The sequence below is a fragment of the Halichoeres trimaculatus genome, unplaced genomic scaffold, assembly GCF_033239565.1.
Source record: "Halichoeres trimaculatus isolate MK-OKI-2021-1 unplaced genomic scaffold, fHalTri1.1 fHalTri1_scaffold_8, whole genome shotgun sequence".
NCBI classification, from domain to species: Eukaryota; Metazoa; Chordata; class Actinopteri; order Labriformes; family Labridae; genus Halichoeres; species Halichoeres trimaculatus.
In genome coordinates, this window is record NW_027437186.1 from 11,826,728 (window position 1) to 11,845,848 (window position 19,121).

The 19,121-nt window shown below is 41.3% G+C and overlaps 1 protein-coding gene and 4 non-coding genes across 5 annotated transcripts in view; all 5 read left to right on the forward strand.

Moving 5' to 3' along the window:
* Positions 1 to 8,660, forward strand: part of adgra1b (adhesion G protein-coupled receptor A1b) — a 341,543-nt gene extending 332,883 nt beyond the window's left edge. Inside the window, exons 18-19 of the mRNA XM_074675764.1 lie at positions 2,267 to 2,365; positions 2,574 to 8,660. Coding sequence (XP_074531865.1) covers positions 2,267 to 2,365; positions 2,574 to 4,002 — 1,528 coding nt within the window. The 3' untranslated portion in view covers positions 4,003 to 8,660. The remainder of the gene's footprint in view (positions 1 to 2,266; positions 2,366 to 2,573) is intronic.
* Positions 8,661 to 9,945: 1,285 nt separating this feature from the next.
* LOC141795860 (small nucleolar RNA U3) lies at positions 9,946 to 10,162 on the forward strand. Its single transcript, XR_012598804.1, has one exon. It is a non-coding gene; the product is annotated as a small nucleolar RNA U3 (small nucleolar RNA).
* A 669-nt stretch (positions 10,163 to 10,831) lies between these two features.
* On the forward strand, positions 10,832 to 11,048 carry LOC141795835 (small nucleolar RNA U3). The gene has a single exon (XR_012598779.1). It is a non-coding gene; the product is annotated as a small nucleolar RNA U3 (small nucleolar RNA).
* Positions 11,049 to 11,591: 543 nt separating this feature from the next.
* Positions 11,592 to 11,808, forward strand: LOC141795867 (small nucleolar RNA U3). The gene has a single exon (XR_012598811.1). It is a non-coding gene; the product is annotated as a small nucleolar RNA U3 (small nucleolar RNA).
* A 544-nt stretch (positions 11,809 to 12,352) lies between these two features.
* LOC141795837 (small nucleolar RNA U3) lies at positions 12,353 to 12,569 on the forward strand. Its single transcript, XR_012598781.1, has one exon. It is a non-coding gene; the product is annotated as a small nucleolar RNA U3 (small nucleolar RNA).
* Positions 12,570 to 19,121: the final 6,552 nt, after the last annotated feature.

Genomic DNA, 19,121 nt, shown 5'->3' on the forward strand with positions numbered 1-19,121 from the left:
TTTTCAACAATGTGGAAAGCATGAAAATGCTATTCAAATGTGGTATCTATTTATGATACAACAAAATAAACTTCACTTTTCAAAAAGATGCACACAATCTTCTTGAATACAGGCATCTCATTAACAAAATCAGTACAAACAACAAGACCAGTTTGAAATTCAGTAGCATTATGTTCAGCCCAAGGTGTGGTGCTTATTTCACTGGATATTTTAATTTGAAAATGCTCTAAAATCAAGTCCCCATTTTCAACATCAGACAGAACTTTAGATTTTACAGCCCCACACTTAATACCTTTGGCAGACAATGACTCCCAATGATACGCAACAGCTATTTGGTGTTTTTTTTTCGCAAGGGATTTTGTTATGTTTTTGAAGTTTTTAATGCTGGACTGAAAGAACTTGTGTTTTGCCTCATAGCACATACTCCAAACATATACCAAAGGCCCAATTTAGCATATGCACTCAGGGTAGTAGATCATGAAGTGGTGTTTTTGTATGCAATTATTTTGGGGATATAGATCTGTAAATAACTTGTGATGTTCTTGAATGAGATGTCTTAAAAATACAGTCATGCCCTCTGTAACACAAGGGGTAAATAAAATATTGACAATATGCAACAAAAGTAATAACAACTGCCAGTGTCTGTCACCTTCTGGGACAACATCACCAAAGATTAAAGGGAAATGGTGAATCAGACACAATGTTTGACTTGCATTAAGTCCCAAACCACTTCCAGTACAGAGCATGTTTATGAGTGTCGGCTAGTTCTTTTTATGCATATACTCTTTGGAGTATGCTTTCATTTGAAATAAAGTTGTGGCTCATATATTCAAACAACAGCTTAATTTCATACTGTGCTACATCACGTGCATCACTTTCACTAAACACTGACTGAGCAGTTGCTTTGTCAATAAGACACATTCTGCAGTAGAGATTTGCAGAGAAGGACTCAACAAAACCAAGTGTTGAGTTCAAACCTAAATTGTCACCTGTTACTTGTGCAATGTTTCCATAGAGGGGTTGCTCGGTAAATCATACTTTCATTCCACTCTGCTCTAGTATTTTTATGTCCTCTACAACACCCTTTTTCTCTCAGATACACTTTGTCCATTTGGTGTTTGTATTTAAATCACTAAAGAGATCTGAAGTATTACTGAAGACTTCTTCCACTGCACTACTACTGGGATTATCAGCAGGCACTACGTTTAGGACTTGTTTTTTCAGATCTGCATGAGCTTCATTCACATACTTATTCATGCTTTAAACGACAACACAACATTGTTGGCTACACCACTGCCTTGTAACTTTGCTCTAATGGAAGCACACATATCTTTTGCCTGGTCTTTTGACATGTGAGATGTTGAAGGCTGATTTAAGACATTCAAGTCCATGTCAGACTCATATCTTTGTGAGTCTTGTTCAGCCAAATCTGACTGATGGGATGGTTGCGTATCAACATAATTGCCTGTGCCAGTGTTATCAGTACAATGAAAACCACTTGAGTGCAAAACTTTTGAACTGTAATGAACAATCATCTTGAGCACAAAGAAAAAAAAACTATTTTTTCCCAGGATATAACCCATGAAAAAATTTGAGGTGCTGAACTAATGCACCAGGTACATCATGTAAAGACCTACAAATATAGCACCTGAGCATTGTTAATGAACTCGAAATGTCACCATCTTTTCCTTAACTTTGCTCTTCTGCTATTTTTGTTGTGCCAACAAACATATTTTAGACAGAGCACAAAGAATAACTAGAAAAGGGTGCTGCTTAATTGTATCAGGTACACTGTGCCACGATGCACACTGTGGACAAATAAACCGACAGGGTTTGGGGACATGGCTCTTAACTCCTGTTCATGAACCTGGCTCTCGATTCTTTCACCTTTGGGCTTTCTTTAGTTGTTTCAACATCAATACCATAGACTGTTGTCTGGAGGAATGTGTACATGTTGCTGAGTGCGTCATCATAGCTTACGCTCAGTACAAAGTGAATTTTAAAGAGTTCATCCAATGCTGCCAATGATGTGCTTCCCTGGCAGGGGATGAGTTTCCTATCCATCATAAGTTGATCCAAAGCTGGCACTGTCAGATATCTGTAGAATCAAATTTCAGTGTGCATAGCCACTGACCAAGCTGCCATTTTTTTTATAGAATAAGGAGTGTAAGCACTTTAAAATGTGAGATATCAAACAACTTTTTCTCTGTCATTCTAATATTTTCTTTTTCTCTCTGCTTCTGTTTGTCCTTGGCTCACCCCACAGATTTTACCTAGTCAGTGGTGGAGTGCCCCTCATCATCTGCGGGGTCACAGCTGCGGTCAATATCAACAACTATGGCACCGGGGGGCAAGAGCAACCGTAGTAAGTCTATTATTTTCTCCTTGCAAGGTTAAAGTCCAACCTCTGTGGATATTTTGCACCATTTTGGACACTTCAATGAAATGTTGTCCTTGTAAAATGATATTAATTATCTGTTCTAAAGCATAAACTTAATAACCTTCAGTGTTTTGGCATTGACTATTTTAAAATTTAAAAAATGAGTTGTATTCTCGATGTTTGTGTGTTGCAGCTGCTGGATGGCATGGGAGCCCAGCCTGGGTGCCTTCTTTGGCCCTGTTGCACTCATCTTCCTTGTAACCTGTGTCTACTTCCTCTGCACCTTCATCCAGCTGCGGAAACATCCAGAGAAGAAGTATGAGCTGAAACAGCTGACAGAGGAGCAGCAGAGGTTGGCTGCCGTTGACGTGCCGACCCACTGCCATCAAGGATCTGAGCCTGGGGCTCTGGCAGCCCCATCCACAGGAGGTCACTGCCCCGCTGGTTGTCCCGGTGTACCCATCAACCCAGCACTGCTGGCTAATGAGCACTCCTTCAAGGCTCAGCTACGGACCGCAGCCTTCACCCTCTTCTTGTTCCTGGCCACCTGGACATTTGGAGCGCTCTCTGTGTCTCAGGGCCTCTTCCTGGACATGATCTTCAGCTGCCTTTATGGTGCCTTCTCCGTCACCCTTGGCCTCTTTGTCCTCATCCATCACTGTGCCAAGCGCGATGATGTCTGGCATTGCTGGTGTTCCTGTTGCCCTGGTCGACAGGAAAATGCCTGCTCTGGTGCCCACGGTCCTGCTCAGGCTCGGCCTAAGGTCAACGTGAATGGAGATACACCTGGGCACGGCCATGGTCACAGCCACTGTCACCATGACTCCCCATGTCCAGGTAAAGCCCTGATCAGCTGCACTCATGGCAGTTTAGGTCACTGCAAACACGCCACTCTCCCATCCTCACAAAACCATGTTACGTGTCTGGCACCTGTGACACCGTGTTGTGCTGCCTTGCACAGCCAGCAGCTGATGGAGGAGGAGCCTGCAGCCACACATGTGCTGCTTCATCCTGACCCGGAAGGCTACAGACCTGGGATTCAGCTGCACCCCTGCCTAAAGAGCAGCACCAGGACTAAAGGCCGTAGTATTGGACGCAGGGCTGCAGCAGCTACCTGTGGAGCCGGGAGCGAGAGGGAGTATGCCTATCACATCCCTTCCAGTGGGGATGGCGGCAGCGTGCACAGCTCACACACTGACAGCCCACACAGCACACATGAGCGCCACGCCCACATCTGTCCACACCTGGCTCATGAAGGCCACCATGATGGGCATCACACATGCCATGCTGCTGCCGCCACCACACACGAGGCCCTGGCATGCCATCACCCCTGCCACAGGCACATTTGCTGTGCCAAGGCAGACCTTTTCCCCTCCCTGTGCCCAGCAGAGGCAGGAGAAACGGGCGTCTTTCTGTGTGGCTGTGGCAAAGTGGCCGAGCCGGACCCGATGGCAACACATTGCCATCTGGAGATGCATGCCCCGCGCAGACAATCCTACCCCCAAAACCCCCCCAATCAGAATGGGATTCTAAAAGGGGGTCTTCACGACGGACTTCTGTACGCCTCGGACAGCACGGGGAATATACGCACTGGGCCTTGGAAAAATGAAACTACTGTGTAGTGTGGGATATACAAACAGCCCCCCTGCCTCGACCCGCCAAAATAAACTCGGGCCTCCCTTTCTAGAAGTAAAAAAAAAAAGAATTGAACTACATTTTAATTATCACAATCAGCGTGGGATATTTTTATTTCAATGTCCTCATGTTTTTACGTGTGCTGTTTCACTGTACAGAAATCTGATATCATGTAAATTCACACACAGAACAGAATCTCTTTGAACAAGAAAAATTTGTGAAACATTTGTTACATCATACTGTCAGACATTATTGAAGGTATTTCCACTTTTCCATTGAACTAAGCTCTCTATATTGCAAGAGAATGAATGGTGATGTGGTTGAGTATGTGTTAGTGCTCAAAGGTAACGCGCTGCAAGATTTCTTTTTTACACTTTGAACCCTTCCATAGACCTCCAGTACTATCAAGAACTCTTGGCATCCATGTTTTTAGACGACTTAACCAGCAATTATAGACTTAATGGTTATTTTTGCCACCAGTCCTAGTTAAGCAACTGTGAACACCTTCAAGAGATTTTCTGAATTACACACAAAGATGTGTGGATGCCAGGTTACTTGTGGAAATTCATAGCAACAGAAAAGAAAAGTGAAACCAACATTCTCTTCTAGGTTGATATTGATTGTGCCGTCTGTATGATACATTCCCTGTTGTGTTTTTCTTTTTCTGAAAAAAAAAAGAGCAAATAATAGCCGCATCGACAGAAACACATGGCCATTGTGAGTAAAGGAAAAGTGGCAATAAGCCATTGGACCTACTGCGTTTTTTATTGGAGAGGAACTCCTGTATCATCAAGTCTGGACCCTATGATTTATTTATTTATTAATAGGTTTTAAGTGAAGGATAGGAACAAGACGTTTTTGAACTGCCCCCATAGATTTTTTTAGCTGGTAGCTTTAAAACAGGTTACAATGGTTGCAGCTTGTGCTAGGTGGTTAACACACCCAATCTAAGAAATTTAATCAAGGTGCCTGTTTTTGACAGGCCTAAATTGTCAGTCCAACATCCTGTTTGTCACTGCAAAAAGCCTTTGCATCACTCTGTCCATAGCCAATAAGTCTGTTTCTTGTCTGCTGCCACTTTTATTGATTAGTTTGGGATATCAGTACAGAACTGGTTTCCAATATTTTGTCTCTACCATACACAATATCTTACATTCTTCTTTTCACTGGAGTTTTTGAGTGTCTTGAGCATAGACTGTTTAAAACATGGACGTAGTTTCCTTGACATCACTTGTCACCCTTCATTTATCGTGTTTCTTAAACGGTAAATGAAGCAGATCGGCTACAGCGGCCATACTGATAGTGGCAAGGGCTTCATGTACAACCATAGGGCGCCTGTCAGTCTCCTGAATTGGAAAAAAGTTCACCGCCCATACAGTGTATGCCGATAGTACCATTAGCAACTCAAACAGGAGATGCTTTTTGAACAAAAATATGAAAATATGTTAATTTATGCTTTGAAAATGGCTTTTTCAGGCTTGGTGTGTATGTGACTTCCAGCACTGCTGGAGCCAGCCTCAAGCAGACACTCGAGAAACAGCAGATTTAAGCACTTCCACATTGTCTCATATTCTTAAACCGGAGGTTGCCGCTTGGTCTTGAGCGGCTTTCACACCCGTTTTATTCAGATGATAGAATGAGCTATTTTTGTTTTGTCCTCTTGGGTCTGCTTTAGCTGACACAGCGGTATTGTGAAGTAGGCCAAATTATGTACCAATGCAGGCCTGTCCTTTAACATTACATCATACAACTCCAAACTGACTCCAAGACACGAACCAACAGTGATCAGTTAACCTACCAAGAAAATGAGTCTTTGTTGGACTTTAAAGCAGTGAGGAATTTAAATGGCTCATTGACATTCATTGACCATCATTGCCATTTTGGAAAATTAGTATAGTTGTCATGTTTGGACACAAGTTATAAAAGTACAGCTATTTACAGACTTGCAGCACATGAACCTTGACAGCAATGTGTAGGGGTGACCAGTTACCCGTTTAGTTGAAGTTGGGGCTCTATTGATGAGAAGGACAAATGACAGTTGTTGAACAAGCTGGATAAATTATTAAAACTTTACCAGCTGTTAAACCAGCAAGGGTTGTTGAGTTTTGGGATGTTGCTACATTCGCCTATCGCTAGTTTTATGCTAACTACCTCACCTGCTATTAGAGTGTGATAAGTCAAGCATCTAGTTGTTTGGTGATTACATTTTCACCACAATCAAACTGCCCCATTTTAAAAATGGAACCAAGCTAACACCAGCTCCTTTAGGTGATCTCGATGTGTCCAAACAGCTTCAAGGAGGGAAACGCTTCCTGTTCAGAGCTAGTTCTACCGACAGCCCAAGTGTGAAGCCCCCTTACTCTGTATCACTCGGTAAAGTCCGTCTCTGTTGGAATCTCTTGGTAATTTTGATAGAAATTGTGAACAGCAGTCAGAGGCTGGGACCAAAAAGAGCTTTTAGTTAAAACACTTGAGGATTACACTGCAGCTATTACAACCTGTTTTACATCTGCCAGTTGAAGAAACCCAATGGAGCAGTAACAAAACTTCTTGTTGAGGCTGTGAAAGAAGAAAACATTATTGGGTCTAGCTTCATTATAACAGAACATACCTTTAAACAGTGTCACATGGATCCAGGGTCTTGCAGTGAGTTTATTGCCAAACCCATGCGCTTCAAGTCAGCCAACAGCATGTGCTATGAGACACGATGACTCCAAGAAGAAACAAACTTCATTTTCAAATCTGCCTGTCACATTTATGAAACCCTTTCCACTCCATGGTGAAGAATATCTGGGAGAAACTAGAGTTAATTCTGTTCTATGTTATTTGATTCTGTGTCACAAAATCCCCACAGCAGGCATTCCTGGCTGTATGTAACTGCGTGCCATGATCAAAGATTTTTAATGAATGCCTGTCCATGAACATACTATTTGCCTCATCCTCAGGCGACTGCTGCAGCCTGCCATGTATCAGTTTTGTCACACTCTTGGATTAAGCCTGGTCCCCAACAAATACTGCATTATTTCCCACTGCTTATCTGCCTTTGACAAGACTTTAATCTAAGGTTTACCCCAGAATCCAGTCCAGAAAATCGTAATGCTATTGGTTCTGCTTTTGATAACTTGCTTTTTGGAGAGGACCAAGTTGAAGTGTGGCTGCATTTTCCTTCCTTCCCCCTTTTTTTACCATGAAGGTCAGATTCTCTTTGAAGAGTTGCCTGTCAAAAAAGAAAGCTCTGTATTGATTCTGAAGCACTTGTTTGTTTTAGGAATGATGATATTGAGTATGATACTCCAGATGCAACCAGTCGTACATTTCATCAGAAAAGCCGAGCTTCAGGCAGAGCGTATAATCTCACAGCAAACCACCTTGGCATGCACACCTCCTCTTTCTCCTCCATCCTGTGCACTCTTGTCTGTGTATATAGGATCTGTTTCTGATGAATTATTTTATATGAGATTTAAGATATTTAAGAATAAAATAAGTCTATATGTAAAAAAAAAAAGTTGTATTGGGGAAAAAAAGCTGACCTCTCAATGTTAATGCTCAGTATCTGAGTTTAGAAATGTCCTTTTTTTTGTTTTCAAAGGCCTTTTTCTGTTGCAGTTTTAGTTGACGTATGCAGACTTGCGGTGTGTTGTGAGACTTATCCTGTCATATCAGAAATAGAAATGCACTACCCATGATAATGTTTGGCCTGCCAGAGTAGAAAATGTCACTTTCAGTACCTTTATTAAAGAAATGTTTGTTGGGACAGAACCATTTGATTTGAAAGTGAATCGTGTAGAGGGAAAAACGATGCTGAAACTCCCTTTATGAGGATGGCAGGTTTGGCCCTGGTACACATGATGCATGAAGCTCATGGCTTTGCACAGGGCCACTGGAGTAATTTCTAAGTCTGGGGGAAAAATGTAATGTAATTGTTTTCCTTTCAGTTTTAAAACAGTGGCAGACAAATGCTTACACAAAGTGGGCTCTTTTGAGCGACAGAAGATTCTGGCAGCGAGTGGTCCTGGCTTTTTAGTTAACGGAAAAGGATTTGTAACAGTATCACAACAAAAGATTTAACAACCAGCCTCTCCTGCTAAACCCACATGAACCTGAGAAAACATTGGTGTAGATTATCTGCTGTACAACATGTGTTTTTTGCTGGTGGTGTGTTTTTAGGAGCAGCCTGAGCTTGTCAGTGATGTTTGGTAACACAGGCCACCGTAGGCCAAATTCTCTGTTGTCATCAGTAGCAGATGTACTGCCTCTCTAAACGAGCTTGCTGACCAGACGGCTGCTGAAATACTCACCTGTGGTACTGTGACAAAACCTAAAGCCAGTTTTCACTTTTTTCTACATTGACACAGATTCCAATAAATGTATTTTTTCACCATGCAACGGTTGAGAGCATCTTTGGCTGTCTGTGTTTGTGTGCTCACCAGGGTGTGGGGTTAATTTAACTTACATTAGGATGAACACAAGTGCAATGAAACCACTTTATTCAGTGCTTGCTGTTTTATGTGTTTATTTCTTCTGACAGCATGATGGAGATTGAGATGCCTTACAGAGCCACCACAGGGGAGGAATTCAGAAGATAGCAGGCTTGACTGCTATCGGTGTGTGTTTGGCCCTGTGTTTAAGTGTGTGCATGTCATGCACGCCCAGACCTTGTACACATACATGCACATGTGTGCACACATCAGTCAGGAAATGAGACAGTGCGTCTTCTGTGCATCACAAATCACACCCTGGTCTGACAGGCCATGAAACGCCTGAGCACATTTAATATGCAGCATGAGGCTTTTTTTTTTTTTTTTTTTTTTTTTTCCAAGGCCACACACCCCCACCTCCCAGACGATCAGATTATCCATCTGACTGAAAGCTGTGTGAAATGTCAGAGCCCATCTCTCCATCTCTTTCTGCAATGAAGAGTCAGCGTGAGCAGGAGTACTGCAGGGTGTTGGTGGAAGGTGAGTCATGGACGTCTGAAGCTAGAGTCTCTCCAGAAAGAGCAGTATTCTGTGTGCTGCAGTGCCAGATCAGCAGCAGTGGTGATTATGAGGATAATTGGTACAAAGCTATGATGGTTTCAATTACCAGAGGCTATCTTTGAAACAATGAGCATGTTTCTTTTGAGAATCCTGTAGCCTCAAGCTCACCACAGAGATGGGAGGACTAAAAGATGTCTCGACATGTGGTGCAAAGACTGCGGGCCCTTGGAGTTTGGTGAAGGGAGAAATTGGCCTGGGACAACATCTGTTTCATTAAATATTAATCTGGTTTTAGTAACACAGATGCGTTTTTATGATACAATTAACTGTTTTAATTTCCTGTCATAATAAATAGGTTTGTAAATCGCAGAACAGAACGCAGAAGAGAGTCTGAGTGGGAGTGTGCCTGTGAAAATGAGAACATGATATATTGAATGTTTGACATCCTCCTTTACAGTACAAAAAAAGTCAAAGTAGGTTTTTCTTTTCAGCAACACAGTGAAAGTCTGTAAACGCCACAAGCACCTCCGATCCCTCATGGACTATAATGCTTCATTTTGAGTGAAGGGCGGGATAGTCTTTGTCACCACAGCAAAGACTGGTAATACCATTTATACAGTCAAGGAAAGCACCACTCCCTCCTTAATTTTCACAGTGTGTCTTCACAATGAGAGTTCCCCTCAACCTAAAACAAAACAGAGATATTACTCAGGCCATGTCCACACGTAGCCGGGTATTTGGGAAACTGCATATATTTTTACATACATACATTGACCTGCCTGTCATCCACACGAAACCGTAGATGTTCCACATGTTCAGTTTATTCTATCAACCAGCCCTTCAGATAATTTCCTTGTATCAATCATCTTATTTATTGTGTGTTCTGTGAGCACCATGACAGTGGAGGCAGTGACCATCAAACTAGTAGTGTGGTGAGAGCTCTGGAAAGTCAAGACTATACTTTCAGGGATCATTTCTATAGTTTGTGACTTGAGAAATGTGTTTCTAAAGTGTCTGGTCTCGCTAACCATGATGATGAGTTGCTGATACTCTTTCCTGAGCGTGAAGCAGGTAGAAAGACTTGAAGTGATTCATATGCTTTCTACTTTTGATGACCGTTCACTGTCTCCTCTGGAGACACTGAGGGACAGAGTATGATCAGAGTGGGTATATTTGGTTGTTAATATAAACTTAGAAAAAAAAAAAAAAACACACTCATTTTTCTGTTGTGCATTGTTTAGATTTGTTGTAGATGAAGTAATGAAATTTGTGTTAATGGAATAAATCTTAGTTTTACACTCAGTTTTTTCAGCCTTTACTGATATTGAAAACTTGAGTGTTTTATTTGCTTTCTCTTGTTTTCTCATTGTAGGCAGAAAATGTGCACTAGACTATTTGATGTCTTCTTATATTTTATGAACAAGAGCATGAAAAAAAACATGTGTATACTGTATGCAGACAGTTTGGACATGTCAATTTTAAGTTGCAGGTTTAATGGCTGTAGGACAAAGACAATAGCATGGTTTGATACATTTAAAAAAATGCAAGTACCTCTTTCAAGATCTTCTGAGTGTGACTTGAACTGAACTTCATTTTACCCCTTTTTGCTATCTTCAGAAGATTTAGCATTCTTTTTTTTAATTCCTTCATCTTGACAAATAGAGCAGCCATTTGTTCCTATGGTAACATTCAATCAGTTATTTCAGTAACTTAACAGTTAGCTGTAGTAAAGATTATTTTCACGTATCAGAGATTTCATTCAGTGTGTCACATGAGCACCATGACAGTGGAGGCAGCGACCCTCACATTAGTAGTGTGCTGAGAACCCTGAAAAGTCAAGACTATACTTTCAGGGATCATTTCTATAGTTTGTGACTTGAGAAATGTGTTTCTAAAGTGTCTGGTCTCGCTAACCACGATGATGAGTTGCTGATACTCTTTCCTGAGCGTGAAGCAGGTAGAAAGACTTGAAGTGATTCATATGCTTTCTACTTTTGATGACCGTTCACTGTCTCCTCTGGAGACACTGAGGGACAGAGTATGATCAGAGTGGTAATAATATTTGTTCACAATAAGCAGATCTGAAATCCTTCCTGTCCTGTTGCTTATATTAATAGGACATATGGCAGAATGTCTTTGATAATATAATGCAGAGTTGTTAACACTAAAATTGTGCATTTTACTTTGATGCTTTTCAGGCCTCACTGTTTTCTACAATCAAGATTTAAACAGGTTAATTTTTTTATTCTTTCAACTTTATGTTTGTAACAATTAGAGTAGTCGAAAAATTAAAAAGGCAAACATTTAACTGTTAGTCATTAAGAGACCTTTTAAGTTTAGGTCTTACTGCTTTCAGGTCAGTCTGATTTCTTGACTTAATTTCATGGGGTATCTAGTCATTTGGGTTGTATCTCCCTTGTAATTAAAGCAATATGTTCATTTGTGAAAATTCAGTATATCCTTTTGGGCAAAATTCGAGTTTTGGCTCAGGTAATTTTCTTGCACTAATCATCTTATTTACTGTGTGGTCTGTGAGCACCATGGCAGTGGAGGCAGTGACCATCACACTAGAAGTGTGGTGAGAGCTCTGGAAAGTCAAGACTATACTTTCAGGGATCATTTCTATAGTTTGTGACTTGAGAAATGTGTTTCTAAAGTGTCTGGTCTCGCTAACCACGATGATGAGTTGCTGATACTCTTTCCTGAGCATGAAGCAGGTAGAAAGACTTGAAGTGATTCATATGCTTTCTACTTTTGATGACTGTTCACTGCCTCCTCTGGAGACTCTGAGGGACAGAGTATGATCAGAGTGGTGATTATTTATGTTTGCAATAAACAAATCTGAAATTCTTCCTGTCCTCATGCTACTCTTAATAGGACGCATGGTGGATCATCTTTGATAACATAATTCAGAGTTGTTAACACTAAAATTGTGCATTTTACTTTGATGCTTTTCAGGCCTCACTGTTTTCTACAATCAAGATTTAAACAGGTTAACTATTTTATTTTTTCAATTTTATTTTTGTAACAATTAGAGTAGTCGAAAAATTAAAAAGGCAAACATTTAACTGTTAGTCATTCAGAGACCTTTTAAGATTAGGTCTTACTGCTTTCAGGTCAGTCTGATTTCTTGACTTAATTTCATGGGGTATCTAGTCATTTGCATTTTTATCTCCGTTATAATTAAAGCAATATGTTCATTTGTGAAAATTCAGTATAGCCTTGTGGGCAAAAGTTGAGTTGTTGTTCAGGTAATTTTCTTGTACTAATCACTTTATTTACCTTGTGTTCTGTGAGCACCATGACAGTGGAGGCAGTGACCATCATACTAGTAGTGTGGTGAGAGCTCTGGAAAGTCAAGACTATACTTTCAGGGATCATTTCTATAGTTTGTGACTTGAGAAATGTGTTTCTAAAGTGTCTGGTCTCGCTAACCACGATGATGAGTTGCTGATACTCTTTCCTGAGCGTGAAGCAGGTAGAAAGACTTGAAGTGATTCATATGCTTTCTACTTTTGATGACCGTTCACTGTCTCCTCTGGAGACACTGAGGGACAGAGTATGATCAGAGTGGTAGTGGGCTATTGTCCAAGATGACTTCTCTTGCTCTCTGTAATGCATTTTTTGCTGGTTTTAAGCTAACCATGAGGGCAGTTGGACAATATTTTTAGTGGTTACATTGTGCTGAATTTGTTACCTTTTCAGAACTTGTGCTTCATTTGTAAACATATGGATGGAGCCCCCCTTGTCTGTGGGTTTGCCTGCTGTGTGTGGACTAAAGTAGTTCTAAAAATGAACAAGAGGGGCATATTCATTTGAAAAAATACCTGGCTTTGTGTGGACATGGTCTTAGCTAGCATGCTCTTGGTGTTAGAAAGCTACAGCTGAAGTCATACCTCTTTCCATGAACACCAACAATATCAGAAAAATTTCTACATGAAGTAATGCTACACCAAGAATTCTGCATCAATTCGAACAAGCGGTTTAGCTCGGTTCATCTCAATACAGCACCCATTTTGTGGCGTTCCCAGTGTCTAATCCTGGGACAGAGCCCCAAATAACCGAGATGAACCATCCCACTTTTTGCGACCCTTCTGTTGGGGTGCCAGACTGAACCAGAAGGTGGAGCTACAACATTGCAGACAGTTCATTGGTCGAAAGAAATTTCACTCACTGTGCGACAGCAGCTGTATCTCTCCTCATGGCACACAGTCTTCTCTGAAACAAAGCTTGATTGCGCTTTGTTACAAAGAGCTACATGGAAATTACAAAGAAGACGAATTGCTGGATGCCCCCCCCGTGCTGAGTTTTTTTCTTTGTGGGGTTTATTGACGGGTTCACTGTGCCGTGCTGCTATGGCGTCATACTATTGTGTAACAGACATGGCTATCAGCATCTGGCTTACATGCCACCTACCACAGGTGGCCACGGTTAGCAATCCAACCCTTACTAAACTGCACTGATCTAAACTAGACTGCTTGGTGGAAACAGGGCTTGTCAATGCTATTTGTTGGTACCATCAGCTCTCAGCAGACAGTGACTGTTTAGCTCTAACTGTGCAGAGTGTTGGCACCATGCGTTAGTCAATGAGGTGTTCATTCAATAAAAACGGACCTCTTTTTCTTAATATATATATATATATATATATATATATATATATATATATATATATATATATATATATATATATATATATATATTATACATATATATATTTATTATATATATATATATATATATATATATATATATATATATATATATATATATATATATATGCCTTTTTTAGATGTATGCAAAACTCACTGATGAACAAAGTCACTGATTGCTCTGCAGCGCAGTTTACAAGGCATTTAACCCTTTGTGCATGTAGTGTTACTTAGACATGTCTTTTTGGCTATTTTTAAGGTTTATAGGGTGTAGAGGCCAAGTTCAACTGTCTTAGGTTCCATAGTTGAAGCACAGAGATCTTCTCCCCAACAAAAGGGTCCAACTATTTTTGGATGTAACTGTTTGATTTTCAGAGTCTCCAGCAGGCAGGAGAGGCTCTGTGAGGAGGCTGCAAGCCCAGCTAACACTAACTTTTGCTCAGCTGGCTTCTTTTTCAGATTATCCTACAGCCAAATGAGAGAACAACTGAGAACCTATATCTGTTTTGGTTGTCTACAGAAATAAAATGACAAAATTTTTGACATTTTTTTTCCTTATTTCAAGACAGCAACAAGCTTCTAAAGTGTTAAAGGCAATATGAGTGTATTTTGACCAAGCGGCAACCTCTGGTCTAAGAATATGAGACAATGTGGAAGTGCTAAAACCTGCTGTTTCTGGAGTGTTAGCTTGAGGCTGGCTCTGGAAGTACTGGAAGTCACATACACACCAAGCCAAAAAAAGCCATTTTCAAAGCAGAAATTAACCTATTTATAGCCTGGTTCAAAAAACGTCTCCTGTCGTCGCTAATTTTACTACCAGCACCCACTGTATGGGGGGTGAATTTTCTTCTAACTCGGCCATTCAGAGGATATTAAGATCGCTAGCTCCCTAAATAAGAGGCACAGCTGAGGGTCACGTGACCGTCAGGCGCCCTATAGCTGTACGGGCAGCCCTTGCCACAACCAATATGGCCGCTATAGCTATTGTGCTTCATTTTCCATTTTAGAAACAGAAAGGTGACATCGGCGAGACTACGTCCATGTTTTATACAGTCTATGATTTTGACATGCAAGCTAAAACATGCTAACTGCTGTCAGTTAACTTCCACTTTATGTTAAGGCTCAAGCAATATCCATGTCAAGTTAAGATGTCAATAAACAGCTGTTATCATCTTTCAAGATTTCCATTCAAGAATCCACCCCGTGTTAGCTGCTGTGTGTAGTCGTGACTGAGCGTAGTGATCAGGTGTCACTCATACAGCCTGGTGTGATTTCATGAAAGCTGCAAATAACAGAGATGGAGAGGTACATATGATTGGAGTTTGATCTTTAAGTCTCTTTGTTGGCCTGTCTCTTGACACTCTTTTTAAACTCTTTTTATTTCATTGACAGAAAGAAGAGAGCTTTCACTCCATCCCTCAATATACGGCCCACAAATGGGTTATGTGTTACTTTAATGTAGACACATGTATCCTTTGTCTTACGTAATCACACGTCATCTTCAGTTTCCTGCAGGTAGCGTTATCATCTTTCTTCATGCCTTCATCTCCTTCTTTCTCTCCTTTAACTCCTCACGTTTCTCTCTGCACCCTAATAACAAAGCTCGCTCCTCCAGCTCCAGCCTTGGCAGACAAGACGTGCGATAGAAAGCTGTGATCGCCATGCTAATGCCGTCCTTGACTTAAATAACATGCCGGAGCCTAGTAGGGCGGGTGGGAGAAGGAGGCAGAGCGGCACAGTGAAAGAAAGGAGACAGACAGAGAGGGGGATTTGGATGGATAGTTCGAGACTTACTGGAAGAAAGAAACAGAGGGAGGGAGGAGGAGATCAAAGGGGGAGGAAGACAGAAGGAGGTGGGCAACACTTATTATTAGATATCATCAACTGAGTTCTTGGAAGCTAAATCTTTAACTGGGGTTTTACGGGTCAATGAAACCTCTCCGTGTGTGTGAGTGTGACTGAATGTATGGAGGAGTATTAGGGCAAAGAAGAACGAAAATGAGAGAAGTAAGGTTTCTTATTAAATTTTCCCTCAAGAGTTTAATCCCGGTCGCAGAAATAAAGTAGAGTGGCTAAAATAAAGTTGAGTTTTTGATATGAGGCCATGCTTCAGTTTTTCTTTTGTGATTTTTACAAAAAAGGACAAAATGTCACGTAATGATCTTTGTCTTGTCTCAAAATCAGATTTATCTTTGATTTACCAGCACTGGAACTAAAAGGTTTTTTTTTTCATATTTGACATTTTTGATTTTCAAACTTCATTAATCTTTTCCCACAAGATTAAAGATAGCCTCGGCAAACTCTAAGAAACAGAGTAAAAACTCATAGAGCAGTTCAAACTGAGACAGAGTTGTTTTTTGAAGAGTGGCACACATCATTTGTCTGTGTGAGTTAAAGCCATGGCAACACAATTTAAGTTTCTGTCTTTCAGTATTAAAAAATATGGTAACCTGCTACCTTTACTGGTGAATATGCAGGCATGGACGGCACATCCAAGCCATAGCGGCCCAAAGAGCAGAGGGATTAGAAGACAGGCAGACTGACAGTACGCGGTTAGCAAGCAAGCTAAAAGCAAAGCAGATAAGTGGAGGACTTTACTCAGGCGTAAAGAGACAAATTGAGCAGGAGCTGGGTGATTTTGTGGCACATGTTGTTGTGACTTGGTGTGTATTTTCATGGCTGGTAATTAAGTTTTCTTTTCAACTACCCAAGTGTAACCCGCCCACTTAACGCTAAGTATCAGAACATTTTAAAAAGTTAAATGGAGCGATGCCTGTGAGCTAGTTCAGGCAAGCAACTCCAGCTGCACCACTTTCACATTTGTCATGCATCATTCTCACAGTCACTTAAAGTATCTTTCATTTGTCTATTTATGCTGCAGAGCTGGGCTTCAACATTCAGCCCCACCTAGAGTGACCAGGTGTCCTGCTTTGTGCGGGACTGCACAGCATTTCAATCACTTTTCCCACGTCTGGCAAAATTGAGATGAAATCCCACATTTGATCGACTCTTGCTCTCCAAAGTCTGGCAGTCTCTTTTCTGAAATCATGATTTTTATCCAATAGCTGAAAGAGGACTATTGCCATTACATTTGACCGCTGTCAATCAAATGTACATGTGGCATCATGAGTTTATCGGCCTGTCACCTGCGCCCTCATTACCTTCGCCCACTGACACGAGAAACAAAGGTAAAAGCCTCAGATACCAAACTGCAGATTTTGGACGAGAAACGTGAAATTCCTGGGGGAAAAGGAGCTGGTAATGGTTGCAGTCACACTGGCCATTCCAAACGTGCTTTGGGCTGAAGCGTGTTTCAGCACGGCACAGTTTACTAGTGTGTCCTCAGTCAACTTTTATCTCTGTTTTTGGTGTCTACCAGGTGGCTTTCAAATCTACCTACCTGAGCAGGACTGTGGCTTCCTGTCTGCAAGAGAGAACAGAAACTCCCATCAGTTGAGGACTTTCTTAAGATTTGTTCTGTATGTGCCATGTCAGCATTACTTAAACTAAACCACTTGTGGTCTAATAGATAGAGCTTTACTTCTGAATCTTTCCACTCAGTCTTCACTGTTCTGCAGCATTAGTGATGCAGCAGTCATAGTGATGTGGTAATTGATAGTGATGTTAACGCCTGTGAACTATGTTGCTCTGTCGTCCTACATTATTCATCTTGGAAGAAACATCCTGCCTTTCTTTACACTCACTGGAACTGTTTGCCTGGCGGCATGGAATGGGGTGTATGCTAATGCTACACACAGAGGCTGCAGACATGGGAGAACAAAAACAGCTCTATGTGTTTATGTGCTGTCTTAGCCGTGTTTCTGCCTCAGCGTTCGTCTCCCTCTGCAGAGGTTGCCTCCCAGCCAATCCCCATTTCTGCGCTCCATCCTAAAGGATCTCTGAGGATCACTTGTCAAAGCTTGTGAAAGTAATGAACAAAAATCCAAACCTATTTTACAATGCTCAGCCCCATACTGCTTTTTCACACCAGCTTACTGTCAACGCAGCTGCACCTGATCTTCAGTCTGTGGAGTGACAATGCAAGGATGCGTCTGACGGGGCTGTGACTGACATCTCTGAATATTCTCTGTAACTGGTTTTCTTGTCACAGCCTCTAGCTCCTGCTGCGCCGCTGAATTTCTTTAATGCATCAAATCCTCGGTGAGTATTGTGATGCATGCCAAACGCTAAGTCGAGTGAGTGTGAATGTTATTGCACTCTCTTAACTCAAAGCCAGTACCTGCCAATCTGTGTTGTTCTGCATGATAGTCTTGTATCTCCCCTCCCTCCCCCACAGCCCTTCTTTGTTATTTATAGCTTCCTCTAATGGTGACGCAACGCAGTACAACTGGAAGGGAGCAAAGAATCATGTGATGGTTTTAATGCAACAATCCAGTGGATTATGAGGGCCTAAGAGGCTGCGGCTGCAGTGTAAAACATCAAGGTTCCCAACATGACAGCCAGGCTGAAATCAGCCAGCTCACTACCCTCCATCCCCCCTTTTTCCTCCCTCTTACAGCGGAGAGAGGCAGGACAGCTGGGGACGGCATGGTGGGCACAGGACCAGGCAGCGGTAAGGAGACACGAGAGGATGGAAAGGGAGGAGTGGAGCTGAGATTACGCTACAGTAGCTGTTTGTTATGGGTGTGTTAAATCCGACACAGCTGCCAGTAACTCGTTTCCACCCTTTTTATAATCAGAGGGTTTACTCTGCACACAGAGGAACCAAAGTTTGCGAAGGAACTGCAAAGATTTTGAGAATAAGTCTGTAGCAGCTGGGCTGAGAAAATGCTCATTTACCCAGCTCGCATGTTTTGTTTTGTAAATATTGGGGTTTTGGAAAGAAAAGGAGACTTTGAGTAAAAATAAGAACAAGCTCTTACTTTTGAATAGGTTGATTTCAATACTTTTAGACACAGTATGTTGAAAAATACTTTCTAAACCAACAAAACAACGATCACATTTCAACAATATACATAGTGAAGTAGGAGGAGTTTGATTCCTTTTTTTTAAGTTATTTTTTGGGCTTCTCATGCCCTTAACTGGAGAGGATAAGACAGTGGATACACTGTAAACACCAAAGCTAAAATCATTCATTTGGATTAAGCTATAAAAACTTAAATTTGTTTTTTAAGTTCAATGTACTCAAATGTCTGAGTTTTCAGTGATGAAACTGATGATTTCTGAGTAGATTTAACTTTTGTTACTGTTTAAGTAAGCACATCTTAAAATCACTAGTTTCTGTAGCTGTGATTTGTAACCATGAGTGAGGAGGGGACGCAGTCCATATGAGACCCTGCTGTACTTCTAGACGAGTAGCAGCGGCACAGGTTGACACAGACTATTCGGACCAGCAGTCTATGCTGTACGTGGTATTGACTGGCTGTCTGGGTCAAAAATTAATACATTTATCTTTTCACTTCAATTTTTGAAATTGGCCTCAACAGTATGACAATCCAGTCAAAAAATGTATCAACC